This window comes from Emys orbicularis, chromosome 5 (assembly GCF_028017835.1).
Source record: "Emys orbicularis isolate rEmyOrb1 chromosome 5, rEmyOrb1.hap1, whole genome shotgun sequence".
NCBI classification, from domain to species: domain Eukaryota; kingdom Metazoa; phylum Chordata; order Testudines; family Emydidae; genus Emys; species Emys orbicularis.
In genome coordinates, this window is record NC_088687.1 from 114,565,227 (window position 1) to 114,582,345 (window position 17,119).

At 42.7% G+C, this 17,119-nt stretch overlaps 1 protein-coding gene across 1 annotated transcript in view; it reads right to left on the minus strand.

Moving 5' to 3' along the window:
* NCAPG (non-SMC condensin I complex subunit G) overlaps positions 1-16,875 on the minus strand; it is a 40,366-nt gene extending 23,491 nt beyond the window's left edge. Inside the window, exons 1-8 of the mRNA XM_065405116.1 lie at positions 16,827-16,875; positions 16,234-16,346; positions 15,190-15,396; positions 13,930-14,158; positions 12,888-13,033; positions 11,322-11,406; positions 9,114-9,306; positions 2,737-2,886 (exon numbers count right to left, since the gene is read on the minus strand). Of these exons, the coding sequence (XP_065261188.1) occupies positions 2,737-2,886; positions 9,114-9,306; positions 11,322-11,406; positions 12,888-13,033; positions 13,930-14,158; positions 15,190-15,396; positions 16,234-16,344 (1,121 nt within the window). The 5' untranslated portion in view covers positions 16,345-16,346; positions 16,827-16,875. The remainder of the gene's footprint in view (positions 1-2,736; positions 2,887-9,113; positions 9,307-11,321; positions 11,407-12,887; positions 13,034-13,929; positions 14,159-15,189; positions 15,397-16,233; positions 16,347-16,826) is intronic.
* Positions 16,876-17,119: the final 244 nt, after the last annotated feature.

Sequence of the window (17,119 nt, forward strand, 5' to 3'; positions counted from 1 at the left end):
ATGGTGCTGGGGGCCGGCAGCCCAGCACTGAGGTGGCCCAGCGGCCCAGTGCTGGTGCCGGCCAGGGGCCTGGGACAGTTCGGCCAGGGCTCCTTTGGCTGTGGGGGGGGGTGGCCACTTGGGGCTCCAGTGGACAAGGAGTAGGACCTTGGGTGCAAGGGTCTGGGCCACACAGCTAGCCTCCCTGAAGGAGGGGCTCACGTGTCGCCCATGTGCTGTAGTTTAGGTTTTCCAAAACCCATACTAATAAGATCAGGGAGTAGTGAAAGGGTGGGAGGACACTTTAAACCAACAGCTGCACAAATTATAACACAAGATGTAAAAGAAGAGCGTGCAACTTATTTTTCTGATTGCGTTCCATGGGGACCATTCCAAACCTGAAACCATTGCAAAATGCAGCTCCCTGCTTATTAAGCAATTTCATGCCAAAAGCACCTGTGCTCCATGATCTGTACTGGCTGCTAATTTCTTGGCGAAATTTAAAGTTACCCCTTTGGGACCTAAATCATTTAAATTAAAAGGGTCTCTCTGTGAAGGATCTGTAACTGTGGAACTCACTCCCCGTCCTGTGTCTCAAAGCCTAGATTATCTTATTCCAGTCTTTTCCTGGTGGGGAGAAGAGAGAAAGGGTTTGAAGAACATTGTCAGGAAGGAAGGAAAAAGTCCTTTATGGCCTCTTAAATTAAAATGTACATGTCATCATTTTACACCCACCATACTGGATTAGTGCTTTTATAAATATGAATACATTTAATAGACTGACATCTATAAAGTTCATAAAGCATGTTAGCAGCATCCTCTCTCTTTCTGAAGTTCCCTGCCTCATTTACCACACAGTTGTCAATTTCTGCAACAAATGAGGCAGGGGTCCTACAGACAACAGCCTAATTCACCACACATCCCAGATCACATTCCATCTTGTGCACTGAAAGAAGCAGGGGTCTTGTGGAAAAATTAGTATGTGATCAAGTAAGTAAAGACTGTCATAATGCATACGCACAGAGGGACAAAACTGAGGTTGCACAGAAACCCTAAATCTGGCATTTCCTAATTTCTGAGTCTTTGACTATGAAACCTTTTAATAAGGTTTTTCTGGAATGTTTAAAGATGTTTAATTTACTCCTGGGGAAATTCTGTGCATGCACACGTCTCCCATAGATTTTTTTTCTCCACAGAATACTTCATGCTGATGGAGAGGCGCTGCAATTACTCCTTTCGCCTACCAGGGGCTGCTGTGGCACCAGAAAAGAGGACAGATGGCTTACAAGCTGTAGCAGTCAGCCATGGAGAGGAAGAGAGCAAAGGCTGCTTTTCTCACAGCAACATGCTTGCAGGGCCAGGTGAGGGAGAACAGTATATGGGGGGTAACAGGGTGCTGGCCAGGAGATCCTGAGCCAGGCCCCGTTAGCCCAGCTCCAATTAAGAAGTATTAATTGGGGCTGCCTGAGTAGACCACGCCAAATTGCTAGAAGAGAAGCACCTGCGGGCCTCATTATCCAGGGAGCTATATAAGGCTGGCTGGAAGGAAGTGAAGGGGGGGGGGGGGGGAGAGAAAGGAAAGGGAGGAGCCAAAGGCTGTGCATCCCTGCTGGCTGGAGAAGCTAGCTGTCCCCCAGGTTGCTGGTTTGGAGCAGACTGTAAATAGAAGGTGGTGGGAGCTGACACTGAAAATAAAAAGCACTGGTGATTGCACTCAGCAGGGGTCTCTGGCTGATTTGTTGCGAGGGCAAGCGAAGGCCTCGTTACAGGGGGGGGCACAGACAGAGAAGGGCACACAGGGCTGCTGGATGGTCACCTAGACGGGTTCAGAAGGGCTAGTCGGAGGGACAGACTGGAGTGAGAGTACAGGAGCTAGTGGGGTGACAGCATTGAGCCAGGGCTGAATGGGAGTGGGGTGCAGGGACACATGGGCCCTGGGGGAAGAAGGTGCAGAGAGAGATGGGGATGAGACAGATGTGCCTATGGTTAGAGTCTGCCTAGGGGAGGCTTCCCAACTCCCTAACAATCCTTTCCTCCCCACAATAAAAGCCTGCTCTATACTTCCCTCCCCCCGCACACACAAAAAACCCCTCCAGATTCACTCCCAGACTCCTAGCAATTACTTCCTTCTCCCTCAGCTCCTCCATTATACCTTACTCCCTCCAAGCCTTTGCACTGTTGCTAAGGAAGGGGTGTAGGAAAACTGTATTGTAGTTTAAATGAATTATTACTCAAAGGTCTGTATTCATATGCCTAGTAAGGAATCTATTTGTCAAAAAACATTTCCTGAATCTTTTTTTGTTGCCCATATTGTTATGGACATACTTGCTGACAGGTATTTTGAAATAAATGACCAAAAATAATTGAAACTGGTGTGATTATATGGCGCAAAAAATTAAAAATACGTGCGGCTCATTAATTATGCACACACACAGTGGCACAGAATTCCCCCCAGGAGTAGACATTGGGTCGCCCTAAGTATATCTATAATATCGACGTAGGCATTACACCTGTTGCGGCGGTGGAATTAAGTCAATGTAGTGGGTGATTTACATCAGAGGGAGCTACGTTTTAGTATAGACACTTACAGAGTTAAATTGACGTAATCTGTACTATACGTTTTAGGATAGACACTTACACTTACAGAGTTAGGTTGATGTAAACTGACCTAAATCTGTAGTGCAGACCACCCATTACAAATATTCTCAGCAGTTTTTCCTATATTAGTGGTAATTATACATTTTTAAATATAATTACCTCAACAGATAATCTGAATATGTGGCAGGTTCTGATAAAATCTGCTCCATCAAAGCTTCACCTTCTTCCCCTTTTGATTTTAGATACTCACAAAGGGATCTCCAATATAAAGCACTCTCAGCAGTTAGATCTTCCACTGGAATCAATTTCCTAAAAATAAAGAGAAATAAATACACACACATACCTGTTCAGATCAGTTAAAAATATTAGAAACCTAAAAGACAGAGAAGGTGGGTGAGATAATATCTTTTATTGGACCAACTTCTTCAGGTTTGGGAAAGGTACTCAGTGTCGCACCTAAATACAAGATGAAAGATGGTTTAGTTTAAGTAGTTCACCTTGAATGGTCCCTTGAAATATGTGTTAAGTCACCAGTCAGAGGGGTGCACAAAAGGCGGGGGTGTTAGTGGGTTAAAAATTGTTGTAACAAGCCATAAATCCAGTGTCTCTGTTCAGTCCAGGATTTTTCGTGTCTAGCTAAATTATGGATTTAAGATCCCACACTCGTCTTTTTAAAGTGTTGTGTAGGTTTCCTTTGAGAATGAGGACTGAGAGGTCAGATACAGAATGATCACTTTGTGAAAAATGCTCACCCACAGGTGATAGGGTGTTTTTGTCTTTTATCATTTTCCTGTCTGAGTTCATTCAAGAGCGTAGTGATTGTCTGGTTTCACCCACATAGTAGTTATTCGGACATTTAGTGCACTGGATGAGATACACCACATGTTGTATAGGCATGTGTAGGACCCATGGCTCTTGAAAGGTGTGTTGTGAAGGGTGTTGATCATTGTTGCAGTGGAGATATTTCTTTCAGGACGCAGACATCTTTCCTGAACCCCACTTTCTGGCCTTCAAACAACCCCCCAACCTCTCCAAGCTCATCATCAGAAGCAAGATCCCCATAGACCAGGGCATACCAAATCAAAGCAGCACCAGACCCTGTCAGAACAACAGATGCAAAAGCTGCTCCACTGCTACGATGATCAACATTCCTCACCCCCATAATGCATCTTTCAAGATACATGGGTCCTACACATATAACTTCCCCACTCAAACTCTATAGTCCAGTTTATAGGGTCAAGGACCACAATAGTCCTTTTAGCCACAGCATTGCACCGGGACTTCACATTTAGCTGATTATACAACATAACTGCCAAGTCTTTTTCAGGTTTCAGAGTGGTATTTTATGAATTAATGAAAATCATCCTTAGAGCTTCTTGGTTTTCCAGTATTTTTGATTAAAAACAAACATGTACAATTTGTTTCATTTAATGTTGATCTGTTCAATATTCCTTTCTGATATTATTCAACAAAAATAGAGAATTCTTCTGTAGATGCCCATAGATATACTGTAATTTTTCTATCCAAAACAAATATCTTTTTGCATAAGAACATTTCAAAATATATTCTTTAAAATATTGAACTCAACACTAAACGTGTGTAATTATGATTTTAATACCCACTGCTGGCAATTTATGATCCCATTTGATACGTTGCTGAGAATGCTATAAATGCTGTGTACACTGATGGCAATTAGCACATAATAAATGATAGTTATATTGTCTCTGTCTGTGCAGAATTCCATCTACACTGGGCAGTCAGAGTTAATCCCATGATACTTTTGGAAGCAAAGTATGGAGCAGATATGCAGCTGTGTATCTTGGCAAGGGAAAGATTGAGGATGACTAGGGGTGCATGGTGTCAGAGTAGCAGTCGTATTAGTCTGTATCCGCAAAAAGAACAGGAGTACTTGTGGCACCTTAGAGACTAACAAATTTATTTGGGCATAAGCTTTCATGGGCTAAAACCCACTTCATCAGATGCATGACGTGGAAAATACAGTAGGAAGATGTATATAACAGTACTGATGAAGTGGGTTTTAGCCCACGAAAGCTTATGCCCAAATAAATTTGTTAGTCTCCAAGTCCTTTTCAGTTTCACTGCTTTCCAGGATAGAGTCCCCCCCATCTTGTAAGTACTGTATGGCCTACATCCTTTATTCCTAGATCATCTGCTTGCAGCCACCAAACCAAGCAATCCAGATCACACAGTATCAGTGACTTGTCCTCTTCATTATTTACCACTCCCCCTTTTTATATAATCAGTCATTATTTTGTTTTCTTCCAGGTTATTGACAGAAATATTAAATAGCATCGGGACAAGAACTGATCCCTGCAGTAGCCCATTATAGATACCAGCTCAGTGATGATTCTGTTTACAATTACATCTTGAGGTTCCACATTGTATTTAGCTGTGACCATCTCACTACATTTCCCAGACTTGAAGAAGAACTCTGTATAAGCTTGAAAGCTCGTCTTTCTCACCAACAGAAGTTAGTCCAATAAAAGATATTATCTTACCTAGGATTACCATACATCTGGGTTTTCCGGACATACCCTTTTTAAAATCTTTTTTCTCTGTTTTCAAACAACAGGACGTGTACGAGTTTTTAAAGACCAGAGAAGCTGCAGGTCAGAAAGAGCCCGGATTGGTCCCTCCCCAGCATCTGATTGGTCCATTCCCCTGCAAGCCACAGCTGCTGGATCCCACCCCCCCAGGCTCCAGCTTTCAGTCTTGGGGAGAGGGTCCCACAAGAAAGCACTGTCTGGCAGCTGTTACTGCATCCTGGGCTTGTGCCACCCACCCACCAGTGTGACAGGGAGCAACACTGCCTACCCACCTCCAGTGAGTACCCCCACAAGCACCTCCAATTTTACCCTCTCCCAGTTCTCCCCCTGCTCCGACAGTGTCTTCTTTTTGGGAACCTGAAATATAGTAATCCTAACCTAACCCACCTTGTCTAATTTTGAAACTTATCAGTTAGCCAATTTTTTGTACTGTTGCAGTTTCTTAATCAAAATGCCTGGCAGTACCAAGCCAAATGCCTTATAGAAGTCTACGTATATTGCATCAGCATTACCACCTTTATCAACCAATCTTGTAATCTCATCAAAAAATGATATCAAATTAGTTTGGCAAAATCTATTTTCCATAAACCCATGTTGATTGGCATTAACATTATCCTCTTTTAATTCTTTATTACATTGAGTCCCTTATCAGTCACGTCATTATTTCGCCGAAGGTCAGAGTAAATTATTCGTCATCCCGTTTACCCTTTTAAATATTGTCACATTCACTTTTTTCCAGTCCTCTGGGACTTCCCCAATGTTCCAAGACTTATTAAAAATAATAATTTTTAAAAAATCCACACAGGGGGTCCCCGGTGTAAGTCTCCCCTTTATCCGTTGTTTCGGATATCCATCACTCATCAACAGGAAAACATGTTCCGATTCACGTTGGTCCTGATCCACATATCTGTCGTTTGCACGGATCGGGACCGACATGAATTGGAACACGTTCCCCTTATGGTACAGTACAGTACTGTACTTGTGTCCATTCCCCTCCCTCCCAGTGCCTCCTGCCTGCCACCGATCAGATGTTAGGCGTGTTCAGGAGGCGCAGGGAGAAGGGGGAGGAGCGGGGATGGGGTGCTCGGAGGAGAGGGTGGAACTGGGTGGGATGAGGCGGGGTGGGAGTGGAGGGGGGCAGGAAGAGGCGGGGCGGCCCTATACAGTACTGTCCTGTATACCTCCCAAGTAGTGCTCCTTCCACGGTCATATGGGGATAGTGGTACATAACTGCCTGCTCCACAGGGCTGCTGTGAAAAGTAATCTGATAACATTCCGTATAGCCCTTTGAACAGTGCTTCATAAATGCTAAGATTAAGTGGTGGTACAGTACCCATCATGAGTGCAAAACGCATTCAAAGTGTTAAGAGTGGGTCTGTGTCTAAGAGAACGTCAGAGTGTAACATTAAAAGTGAAATTAGATGTTATAAAGCGTATTGAAAGAGGCGAGCGTGCAGCCAACGTTGCTCGTATTCTTGGTTTGCCTGCTTCGACAGTACGCTCAATTTTTAAGAGTGCTGATCGAATTCGTAAAAGCGCTAGAAGTGCTACAAAATTGTCATCAATGAAGATAATGAAACAGAGAATCAGTACAATGGAGACAATTGAATGTTTGCTGGTTGATTGGACTGATAACCTCCATGAAAAGAAAAAGCCTGTGAGTTTAAGCTTGTTTCAGGAGAAGGCCAAAAGCCTGTACAGGTCTGTCTCATCTTACGCGGGGGTTCCGTTCCGCGGTTAGCGCGTAAAAGCGAAAACCGCGTATAGCCAAAACCCTATTGAGTTCAATGGCGGGCGAAATCGCCCGCACTACAGGTATAGTATTAAAATTGTTGTTTTTCTCTTTTTTTGTTTTTGTTTTTGCCGACCGCGTAAAGTTGAAATTGCGCATGTTAAATGCACGTAAGATGCGACAGACCTGTATAACGATTTAAAGGAAAGAGAGAGGGAGAGCTCAACAGCAGAAAAGGAGACCTTCAATGCTAGTCGTGGGTGGTTCCACAGATTTCAGAAGCATGCCAATCTACATAATGTAAAATTCACAGGAAAAGCGGCTAGTGCAGATAAAGCAGCAGCTGAAATGTTTCCAATGCAGCTAAACACAATTGTTTCAGAAGGTGGCTACTCTCCAAAACAGGTTTTTAACATCGACAAGACGGGCCTTTACTGAAAGAAGATGCCAACGAGGACTTATATTTCTCATGACAAGAAGACTGCTCCTGGATTCAAAGCCTCAAAAGACCGCTTAACCCTTCTGCCTGAGGGAAATGCAGAAGGCAATTACAAGTTGAAGCCCTTGCTTGTCTACCACAGTGAAAATCCAAAAGCAATGAGGGGCTACGTCAAGTCTCATCTCCCTGTGATTAGGAAGTCGAACAGAAAGGCCTGGATGACACGCAATATTTTCCATGAGCGGTTTGTAGACCATACTGTCCCTGAATGTAAGGCTTACTGTCAGAAGGAAAATTTGTCCTTTAAGATTCTCCTTCTGCTGGATAATGCAAGTACCCACAAATTAGACTATGAAGCTCCCTGCTTGAACGTCCTATTTTTGCCACCCAACACGACATCATTGCTGCAGCCTATGGACCAGGTGAACAGTCTGCCAAAGTCTCCAGAGCTCTCAATAATGCAGTGGCTTGCTTCAGGGAGATCTATCGTTCAAAGATTCACGCAGGAGAGCAGACGTCGATAAAATCCTTTTTTAAGACCTCTGCAACCAAAAAGCCAGCCACGGAAAAGCCAGCACATGAAAACTTAGCCACCACTCCTACCTAAGTTTAATGTAATTGACACTTTTATACTTTATTACTGTATTAAAATATTCTGTGTGTTTGAACAGTGTTAGTAGGGTTCTATATTATTTTATACAATGTTTTGTGTGTAAAATGTGTACTGTATAACCGGTCATTGTAAAAAGGTACAGTTTAGGCGAAAAGAGCATTGTCATAGGCGAGTGTGATGATGTTGTGAATGCATCCCCCCTCCCCCCATTCCATTATTTCTTATGGGGAAAAATTCCCCTGTATACGTCGTTTCGGTATCCATTGCCCTTTTCAATAATGCAACCCCAATATATATAGGTGACCCCCCGCATTAGCAATCCAGATAACTCCTCAGCCAGCTCTTTTAAAACTCTTGGATGCAAGTTATCCAGAGCTGCTGATTTAAAAACATCTAACTTTAGTTGCTGCTGTTTAATATCCTCCTAAGCTACTATTGGAATGAAAGTATTTCATCCTCATTGAATATGACATGATTTGCATTTGGGGAGAAAAACAGAACAATTTATTAAACAGTCCTAACTCTTCTGCACTATTGACAATTCTGCCACTTCCATTGAGTAAGGACAATTACCATTGTTAAGGTTAGTTTTGTTCACAATACTTTAAAAAAAAAAAAAAAACCCTCCTCCTCCTTATGGTCCTTAACTCTGCTGGCTATAGCGTTATCCTTGTGACCTTTTGCTTCCCTTATGAATTTTCTACAATTTCTAGTTTCTACTATACATTCATTGCTATCAACTTCCCCTTTTTTCCTTTTGCTGTATATTATTTTGTATTGCTGCTTGAACTTCCCCTCTAAGTCAGGCTTTTTGTTAACCAGTGTAGCCTTCTCTCTCAATAGTGGGATTGTGGCTTTTCGGGCACGTAGTTACACGTTCTTAAACACTTTCTAATTATCACTGAAATTTTTCTATTTAAATTCTCCCAGCTGATTTGGCTCAAATGTTTTAAACTTTGTGAAATTGGCCCTTTTAAATAACAATTAAAAAAAAAAAAAGAAGAAGACAGACATTAAAGATGGTCAAAAGTATAATAATCACCATGATGTTCACTGACTTCACTTCCCAGCACATAGAACAGTTTCTCCTTTCCCATTAAAAAGGCCCCAATAAACTGAAATCCCATGCTGAAAGTTGAACAAAAAAATGTTAATCTTTTAGATACACAGGGCTGATTTACATACCTGTTATCAAGGTTTTTGCAGTTTTGAACTAAGTCACTAAGTGGAGATAACGAAAACATGGCATTAAGCACTGAGACAGCCACTTTGGGGCAGTTTTCTACATCCAACCGGTGAAGCAATTCTAGGACATCCCCCTCAGTCAACCGTAACCAGGCTTGAAGAAGTTTCTTCTGCACCACCTCCTTAACAGCATCTATTCATAGAAGAATTGAATCTATATTCACAGGATTAAGTACATTTCCCATGTACTTTTGGTACTCCGGGGTTCTTAGAAACTAATGCATACATGAATAATAAATAATATTATTATTATGAAGACCATAAGGAAACAAAAATTGATATGGTACTACTGTAGAAAAGGAGCAGCTACTTACATTATTACTGTAAGGAACGGTGGACAGATCCACCAATCGCTATTAGTCAAGATGGTCATGTTACCCCATGGTCTGGGTGTCCCTAAACCTCTGACTGCGCTGTTCTGTTCATTCCCTGTGAAGCATCTGGGCCAGCTATTGTCAGAAGACAAGATACTGGGCAAAATGGACCCTGGGTCTGATCCAGTATGGCAATTCTTATGTTATTATGAGAACTGTAGTCCTTCTAGACGTTTTGTCTGTGTGGATCCCACTTGTGGTGTGCACAAACAGCATGTGTGTGAGATTACAATCTCTTGACCAGCATGTTCTGCTGGCCATGCTTGTGTTTTGCATGTTTCTGTGCTTCTTCTCCCCCACATGAGATGACATACAGCAGAACAGCCCCAACCTCTTGCTTCCCTCATACATTCCAAACACCAAAAGAAATGAACTCCAAAGTAGTGGGGATAGAGAGATACTCATGAGACAAGGATAAAACAGCTTGAAGAACCACAATTACCATAAAGTAACTTCTTTTTTAAATCTGTGTCCATACAGACCTACTTGTGGTACATACCTAGACCTTCCTATTAATTTGAGAAATGCTGAGAAGTCCTACCTATAGCTAGATAAACAAGGATTGCAGAACTGCTCTTCTGAATTTAGCATCGGATCTAATGACCTATCTAGAGTGTAACGTTTGGTAAAGTTATGGACTGAGTTTACTCTGTTCAATACATCTAGAAAAACTAGGGTTTCCAACTTTCTCTTTGCAGAAAACCAAACACCCTTACCTTGCCACACCTCTTCTCAGACACCTCGCCCCCGCTCACTCCATCCCCCCTCCCTCCATCGCTCGCTCTCCCCCACCCTCAACTCATTCACTCATTTTCTCCGGGCTGGGGGAGGAGTTTGGAGTGCGAGCTCTGGGTGGGACTGGGAATGAGGAGTTTGCGGTGCTGGAGGGGGCTCTGGGCTGGGCCAGGGGTTCGGGGTGTGGGAGGGGGTGAGGCTGGGGACAAGGGGTTTGGAGTGAAGGAAGTGGCTCCAGGCTGGGGACAAGGGGTTTGGAGTGTGAGAGGGGGCTCTGAGCTGGGGCGGGGGGTTGGGTTGCAGACTTCAAGAGGGAGTTTGGGAGTGGGAGAGGGCTCCAAGCTGGGCAGGGTTTTGGGGCGTGGGAGGGGATGTGGGCTTCGGGTGGCGCTCACCTCAGGCGGCTCCCGGAAGCGGCGACATGTCCCCCTGGCTCCTAGGCATAGGGGCAGCCAGGTGGCTCCATGCGCTGCCCCGGCCACAGGTGCCACCCCCACAGCTCCCATTGGCCACGTTCCCGGTCCATGGGAGCTACGGAGCCGGCACTCCAGGCGGGGGCAGAAAGTGGTGCTTCCCTGGCTGCCCCTGCACCTAGGAGCCAGAGGGACATGTCACCGCTTCCAGGAACTGCATGGAGCTGGGTAGGGAGCCTGCCTACATGCAACCGGACTATTAACAGCCCAGTCGGCAGTGCTGACCGGAGCTGCCAGGGTCCTTTTTCAAACAGGCGTTCCGGTCGAAACTGGACGCCTGGCAACCCTAAACAAACCTAGCAAAAATCACAATACAAAACTGTTCACATTTTACACATATAAAAAAAATTGTAATGCTGTATGACTCCCCGAAATCCTCTATTACCTAACTGAACTCTATTATGTACCTACAGCCCGTAGTGCTCTGCCTTTATATTACTTTTATACTATATCTTCCACATTTTCTTTTAGAGTATTTTTTTAAATACCTGAAAAATAAACATTTAAGAAAGGAATGGACATCCTATAAGCCAAAACACACTCTGAAATTCAAATAGTTCTCTCACCAGATCTGTCATTAAGTCCTTGCTGCAATAGTTTTACTCTCTGAGCTATGGACAAAGCTCTCATGTGAACTTTTTCTGCCAAAACCTTAAAAAAAAATTAAGCAGACGTTGGTATTTGACTATCAAATGCATGTCTACAAATTACATCCAGCAACTTGAAATTCAACACCTCAAGCTCTCATTATGGTTCTGAATGCTAAAAACCCTAACAGGATATTTAAGAATTTAAACACACAAAGTTAGAAAATTAATTTATTGCAGGGGTTCTCAAACTGGGGGTCGGGACCCTTCAGGGGGTCACGAGGTTATTACAGGGGGTGCAAGCTGTCCGCTTCCACCCCAAACCCTGTTTTGCCTCTAGCATTTATAATGTTAAATATATAAAAATGTGTTTTTAATTTATAATAGGGGGTCGCACTCAGAGGCTTGCTATGTGAAAGGGGTCACCAGTACAAAAGTTTGAGAACCAGTGATTTATTGTTTCCACAGCAACTCTAAGTCAGCCCTCTTGCCATAATCCTAGACACACTAATAAGGCACTGATATCTATGATCCTTAATATAACTGAGCAGCCAGACCGCCCCTTCACCCCTCACTTGCGCTCCCCCCTCCTCCTCACACACACACACACACACACACACACACACACACACACTTCATTTTTCTTCAACACAGCTCTGCTTAGCTCCCAGTGCAGAATTGGAGCTTAAGTCTTCTTTCCTTCCTGGCTTAAGGGAAAAGATTCACAAGTAACACTCTGATTAAGAATGACTTTCCATTTAAATCACTAAACAGAGAAGCCAAACCTGTCTGTAATGATAGAAACAAGACTGCTACATTACTTAAACCCATTTTTTTTTCTTCCAAGTCCACCAATATGAGGATTCAGTCCAAAAACAATTTAGATTATTGAGGGACTCTATAAGACAGAAACTATTTAAGATATAATTAACATTTGTTAGTCATCATCCCAAATATTTTGCTTGTATGTGATAGTTTCTTTTCCTTCAGACTGTAAGCTCTTTGAGACAGGAAGCGTTTTCTCTTTTGTGTTTTACAGAACCTAGCACATGTGGGTGCCACCACAATAATATTACTAGTCATTCATATTACAATAGTACAAAAAGCACTCCAAATAAATACCACACCAACAGCCAGGTTTTAGGAAACAATATCTATATATACAGATATAAAGTTTGATTCACAGCCACACCTGCTGATGGGTAGAGAGAGACTAATAAGTAGTAAGGAGATGGACTATATGCTTTCTGTTCCTGAAGAGCTAGGCTCTAGAGCCCATGTACTCTACCACACGCTACTTTTTACAATGGCGCTCCATGAAGGTTATATCATGAAGGAAAAAACTGACTACTTTTTCTAAAGGTTCAGGAGATGCTACTTGAAAGATTCCTTTAATGTATCACTCTCTTATGCAGTGACTTTTCTGGTAACTGAACATACTAACCATTTTAGCTACTTTTCTTACTGGAAATACCTTGTAAGCTTTATAAAAACATATACTACATCTCTTAAAGTCTTGAAACTGAAATTAAGAGACCTGTTTACCTCATATGCCAGTTTCCTGACAGCCTCTTTTATATCCATAGTGCGGCCTACAATTTTTGGCAAAGTCTTAGCTGATGGGGCAATACATGACAACACTGCACGCCTCACTTCTGAACTTGAATCATTTTCAAGCAAAGCATTGTAAACTGAAAAGAAAATATCAGTCATTAGCACTGTGTTTCTTAAAAAATATTCATATCATAATAAAATAAAACCCATTTACGAGATGCCTACAAACACAACGTGAGAAATAGTTCAAATCAATTAAAAATTCTCTCTGTATAACCCTTATGCTGTAGGTACTTTGTAGAACATTCTAAGCCCTAACTATAACAAGCAATGACCTTTTGTGTCAGTTAAGGGTCCCAGCCCTCAGCTTCCCTCAAGACCAAGCCTCAAGCAGAACTTTCAGTTCAGGGTCTTTGATTGTGGAACTCTCCCATATACAAGGATTGCAATCTTCACCAGCTGACTTCAGGCACAACAAAAAGCCCACTTGTTTTGGCAGGTTTATCCTGATTTTTTACTTTGCATTACTTTATCTGTTAATCTCATTTCTCTCGTCCTTTTGGGGGCATTTAAAATGCCTGTTATTTGACCGTGCAATATTACTGAGGGCTACTTGGTTTGACCTTTTGGTTGGCAATCTATTGGGCTAACACCTTTATTTTGATTTGTGTTTTACTATATGGCGCTTTATGCTACTAGGTTAAAATAAAAATAAAAAATAAATTAAAACTAGTTAACTAACTAGGTTAACTAGTTTAATATGTTCTGTAACATTTAAAATTTACTTATTCAAAGGTTTTCTATCCTATTTATATATATTCACTCTCTCATATATATATAAAAAACACACACACACACACACACACACACACACACACACACACACTATTGCATTGATAGAATTAATAAACAAATCAGCTACATTTTTGTATAGTATTTCAGGTTTAGTCAATACTTACAAAGAAAATTTTAGAAGAGATTAAGTCAACTGTGCTTACTAAAAGAAAAGATTATAAAAAGTATACAAACACACCATTAACCACAGGACAGTTCTCATCATTGGGATCCTGAAGTCTAGCCAATGCCAGTACAGCTTGGAGTCTCACATTTGGAATCTTATCCCTCAGTCTAATTAGCATGGCTTCATTAATTTTATCAAAGAGATCATCATCAATCTGGGCATTTTCTGGCATACTTCCCAAAAGCTTATTAACAAGCTGGCACACTCGAAGTCTAACAGCATGGCTGTTCGCACTGTGAGACTAAAAACAAAAGTTATCAAGACAGTGGCCAAAGGGTTATGATTTTGACCACAATTACAACATAACAAACAAGTTATACATCATGTATAACTTTCCCTCATTTTTACATCACACATAGATAATGATGTATAGCTACTTAATACTGTGGGTACACAACAAATACACATTTTTACTCTGGAGCCAACAAATCACAATTTAGACTGTATATCTACAAAGACTTATACATATGCTTAACTTTACTATTGTGAGCCATGGTAGTCAAATTAAGCCAAGTCTTTGCAGGATTTGGGCCTTAAGCTACAAAAGAACAAGTCTTTCCTAATAAGTATAATACAACACTAACTATAATGTGCTTCCTCACAGCCCCCAATGAACCAAAATTGAATACAAAGAGCCTGATTGTTCTTTGAAAACGTGGGGGGGAAATCATTTTGTTTTAGTATTACCAATTTTGATTGACCAACAGTCACATGGACAGTCCCCTCCCAAAAAAACAAAAGTTTTTTAGTTTCCTGAAGCTACCAATTTCAAAAGCAAACATACTTCTATTTGTGATTTCTTGTTATTGGAACTTAAATTTAATTAAAATAGTAATAAAATAGTACAATAATGAATGCACTATTTAGGCAAGATCTACATTAGAAAGTTTTGCTGGTTTAACTACACTGGTATACTTCAGCCAGCAAAACTCTCCTAGTGCAGACATAAAATATCTGTATGGCAGTGCTTATATTAATATAGTTTATGCCTATTTGGGGAATTGGCATAAACGATACTTGTATAAGAACTTTTATACAGATCTGAGTGCATTTGCACTGGGGCTTTTACTGGCATAGCTACATCAGGCAAAAATAATAATAATTAAAAAAAAAATTACTCCCCTAACCTACCTATGCCGGTAAAACTTAAGTTTAGACCAGGCCTTAGATTTATATAGTGTTCACTTGGTAAGTACATTACAATGCCAAGATTTTCCCTTACATGGAGATTTCACCATCACATTAATAATTTGATAAATGTTGTCATGGTACCTCAAGCAGAAAATTAAACAAATAACTCAGAAGTGAGTTTTCTTCTTCTTCCTCATTACCATCTTCTTTCTCCAGCTGATCAAATGAAGTAACAAACTTAGCTGCAAAATTTATCACTTGTTCCACTGCTGGTTCCCGCTTGTAGATTATCATAGGATACTTAAGGTAATGAACAAACTCCTCATGAAAAATCATCTTATCCTTCAGCTGAAATATATCAAACACAGAACGTTAACAATCTTTCCATGACATTATCACAGAAAAGAAAAGAGGTGGTGTTTCAGATAGGCAGCTCCCACTTAGGTCTTTATAGGTCTAAAACAGTAAGCACAGATCCACTGCATAATGTGCTTTCAGCAAAATGTCCTGCTTAGTAATTGAGCTGTCACGATTTATGCCATAGTTTGAACTCTAGGCTCCCCTGTAAGTTCAGCTCAAGAAGCTAAAACGTTAAAACTACAACTTGATGTGTCTACACCAGTCTATAGAGGTTCTTATACCACTTAATCTCTGTAGTGCCCGAGTACTTTCCAATAGTGCATTAGACAACTTGAGTGATATCGGTCATATGTAGTTCATGCTCTCTCTCATCTTCTTCCCTGGGGAAGAATTGTGTGTGCAGTGCAGTGTACTGTTTTTTGATAGAGCTTTGCTTTTAGGTTTTTTAAATGTACATGCTGCTATGCATGTTAGAGAAAGCAAAAGTCAAATAATAATAATACCTAGTTTGTTTTTCATCCACATAGCTCAGAATGTTTTATAAAGAGAGTCAGTATTATCCCCATTTTACAGATGAGGAAACCGAGGCATGGGGCAGGGAAGTGACTTGCCCATGGTCACCCAGCAGGCCAGTGGCAAAGCTGGGACTAGACCCCAGTTGTCCTGAGTCCAGTGCTCTATCCAGTAGGCCACACAGAAGAAGCACAAGTTGCAGGTAGAATGGAAAGTGTGGAGGTTGGTGATGGCCCTTAGTTCAATTAGCATTTTAAAATGTGTCCCCCACACCTCTGTTCTCCTGTGGACAATCCCTAGGAGAATATTCACCTGATTGTAGGTACGCTTCAAAGCTGCCACTAGCTTTGCATGGTTCTGATGAGGTTTCTGAGCCATCTCGAACGCATCTTTGATTTGCAGCAGCTTCTTCTCCGCTCCCATTGCTGGGGAGATACGAGCGCGTCATTTACCAGGGGCACTGGGATCATTACGGGATCGCTGCAGGGCCCAGAAGACCCGCGCAGCCCTGCTCATGTCCACGGACCACTCGGGCCAAGCGGCTCGAGCTGCCAGCAGAGCGGGGGTCGGGGGGGCCGCTGTTTGCAGCAAAGAGTTACGCGCAAAAAAAAAAAAAAAAAAAAAAGTTCCACCAAAGTCTTTGTAAATTTGTGTCGAGTTCGCCAAGTAGTTTCGGCTGACCCGCCCCACACATACCCACGGAGGGGCGGGGGGGCGCTGTGCCGGATGCAGGAGCCTGCCCCCAGCCCAGCGCCGCTCCGCCCGTGCGGAAGGAAGGGGCGGCGGCAGCAGCTGCGAGACCCCGGGGACTCGCGGGCGCGGACCAGGACGCGGGAGTAGGGGACACAAGGGAGTTTTTCAGGCAGTAACACACACACACACCCCGGGGAGCGGGCGCCTCTTACCTGCCGGGCCCCGAGCTGGGAAGCGCGGATCTATCGCGTCGGTCCGTGTCAGCCCCGCTCCGGGCCTCGCGTACCGGCCACAGCTGCCGCGCTGCTGCCGTTACCTAATTCAAATCGGTCCCGAGCGCCCTGAGCAGTCTCGCGAGGATTCCGGTCGGAGAGCGAAAAGCAGGAAGGGGGAGGAGGCACTAGCAAAAACAGCCGGGGGAGGGCGGGCGACCGCGTAGTCGTAGGAACAGCCGGGAGAGTTCGGACTAGCGGGCCGTGTAGTAGTGGGAACAGCCGAGGGGAGT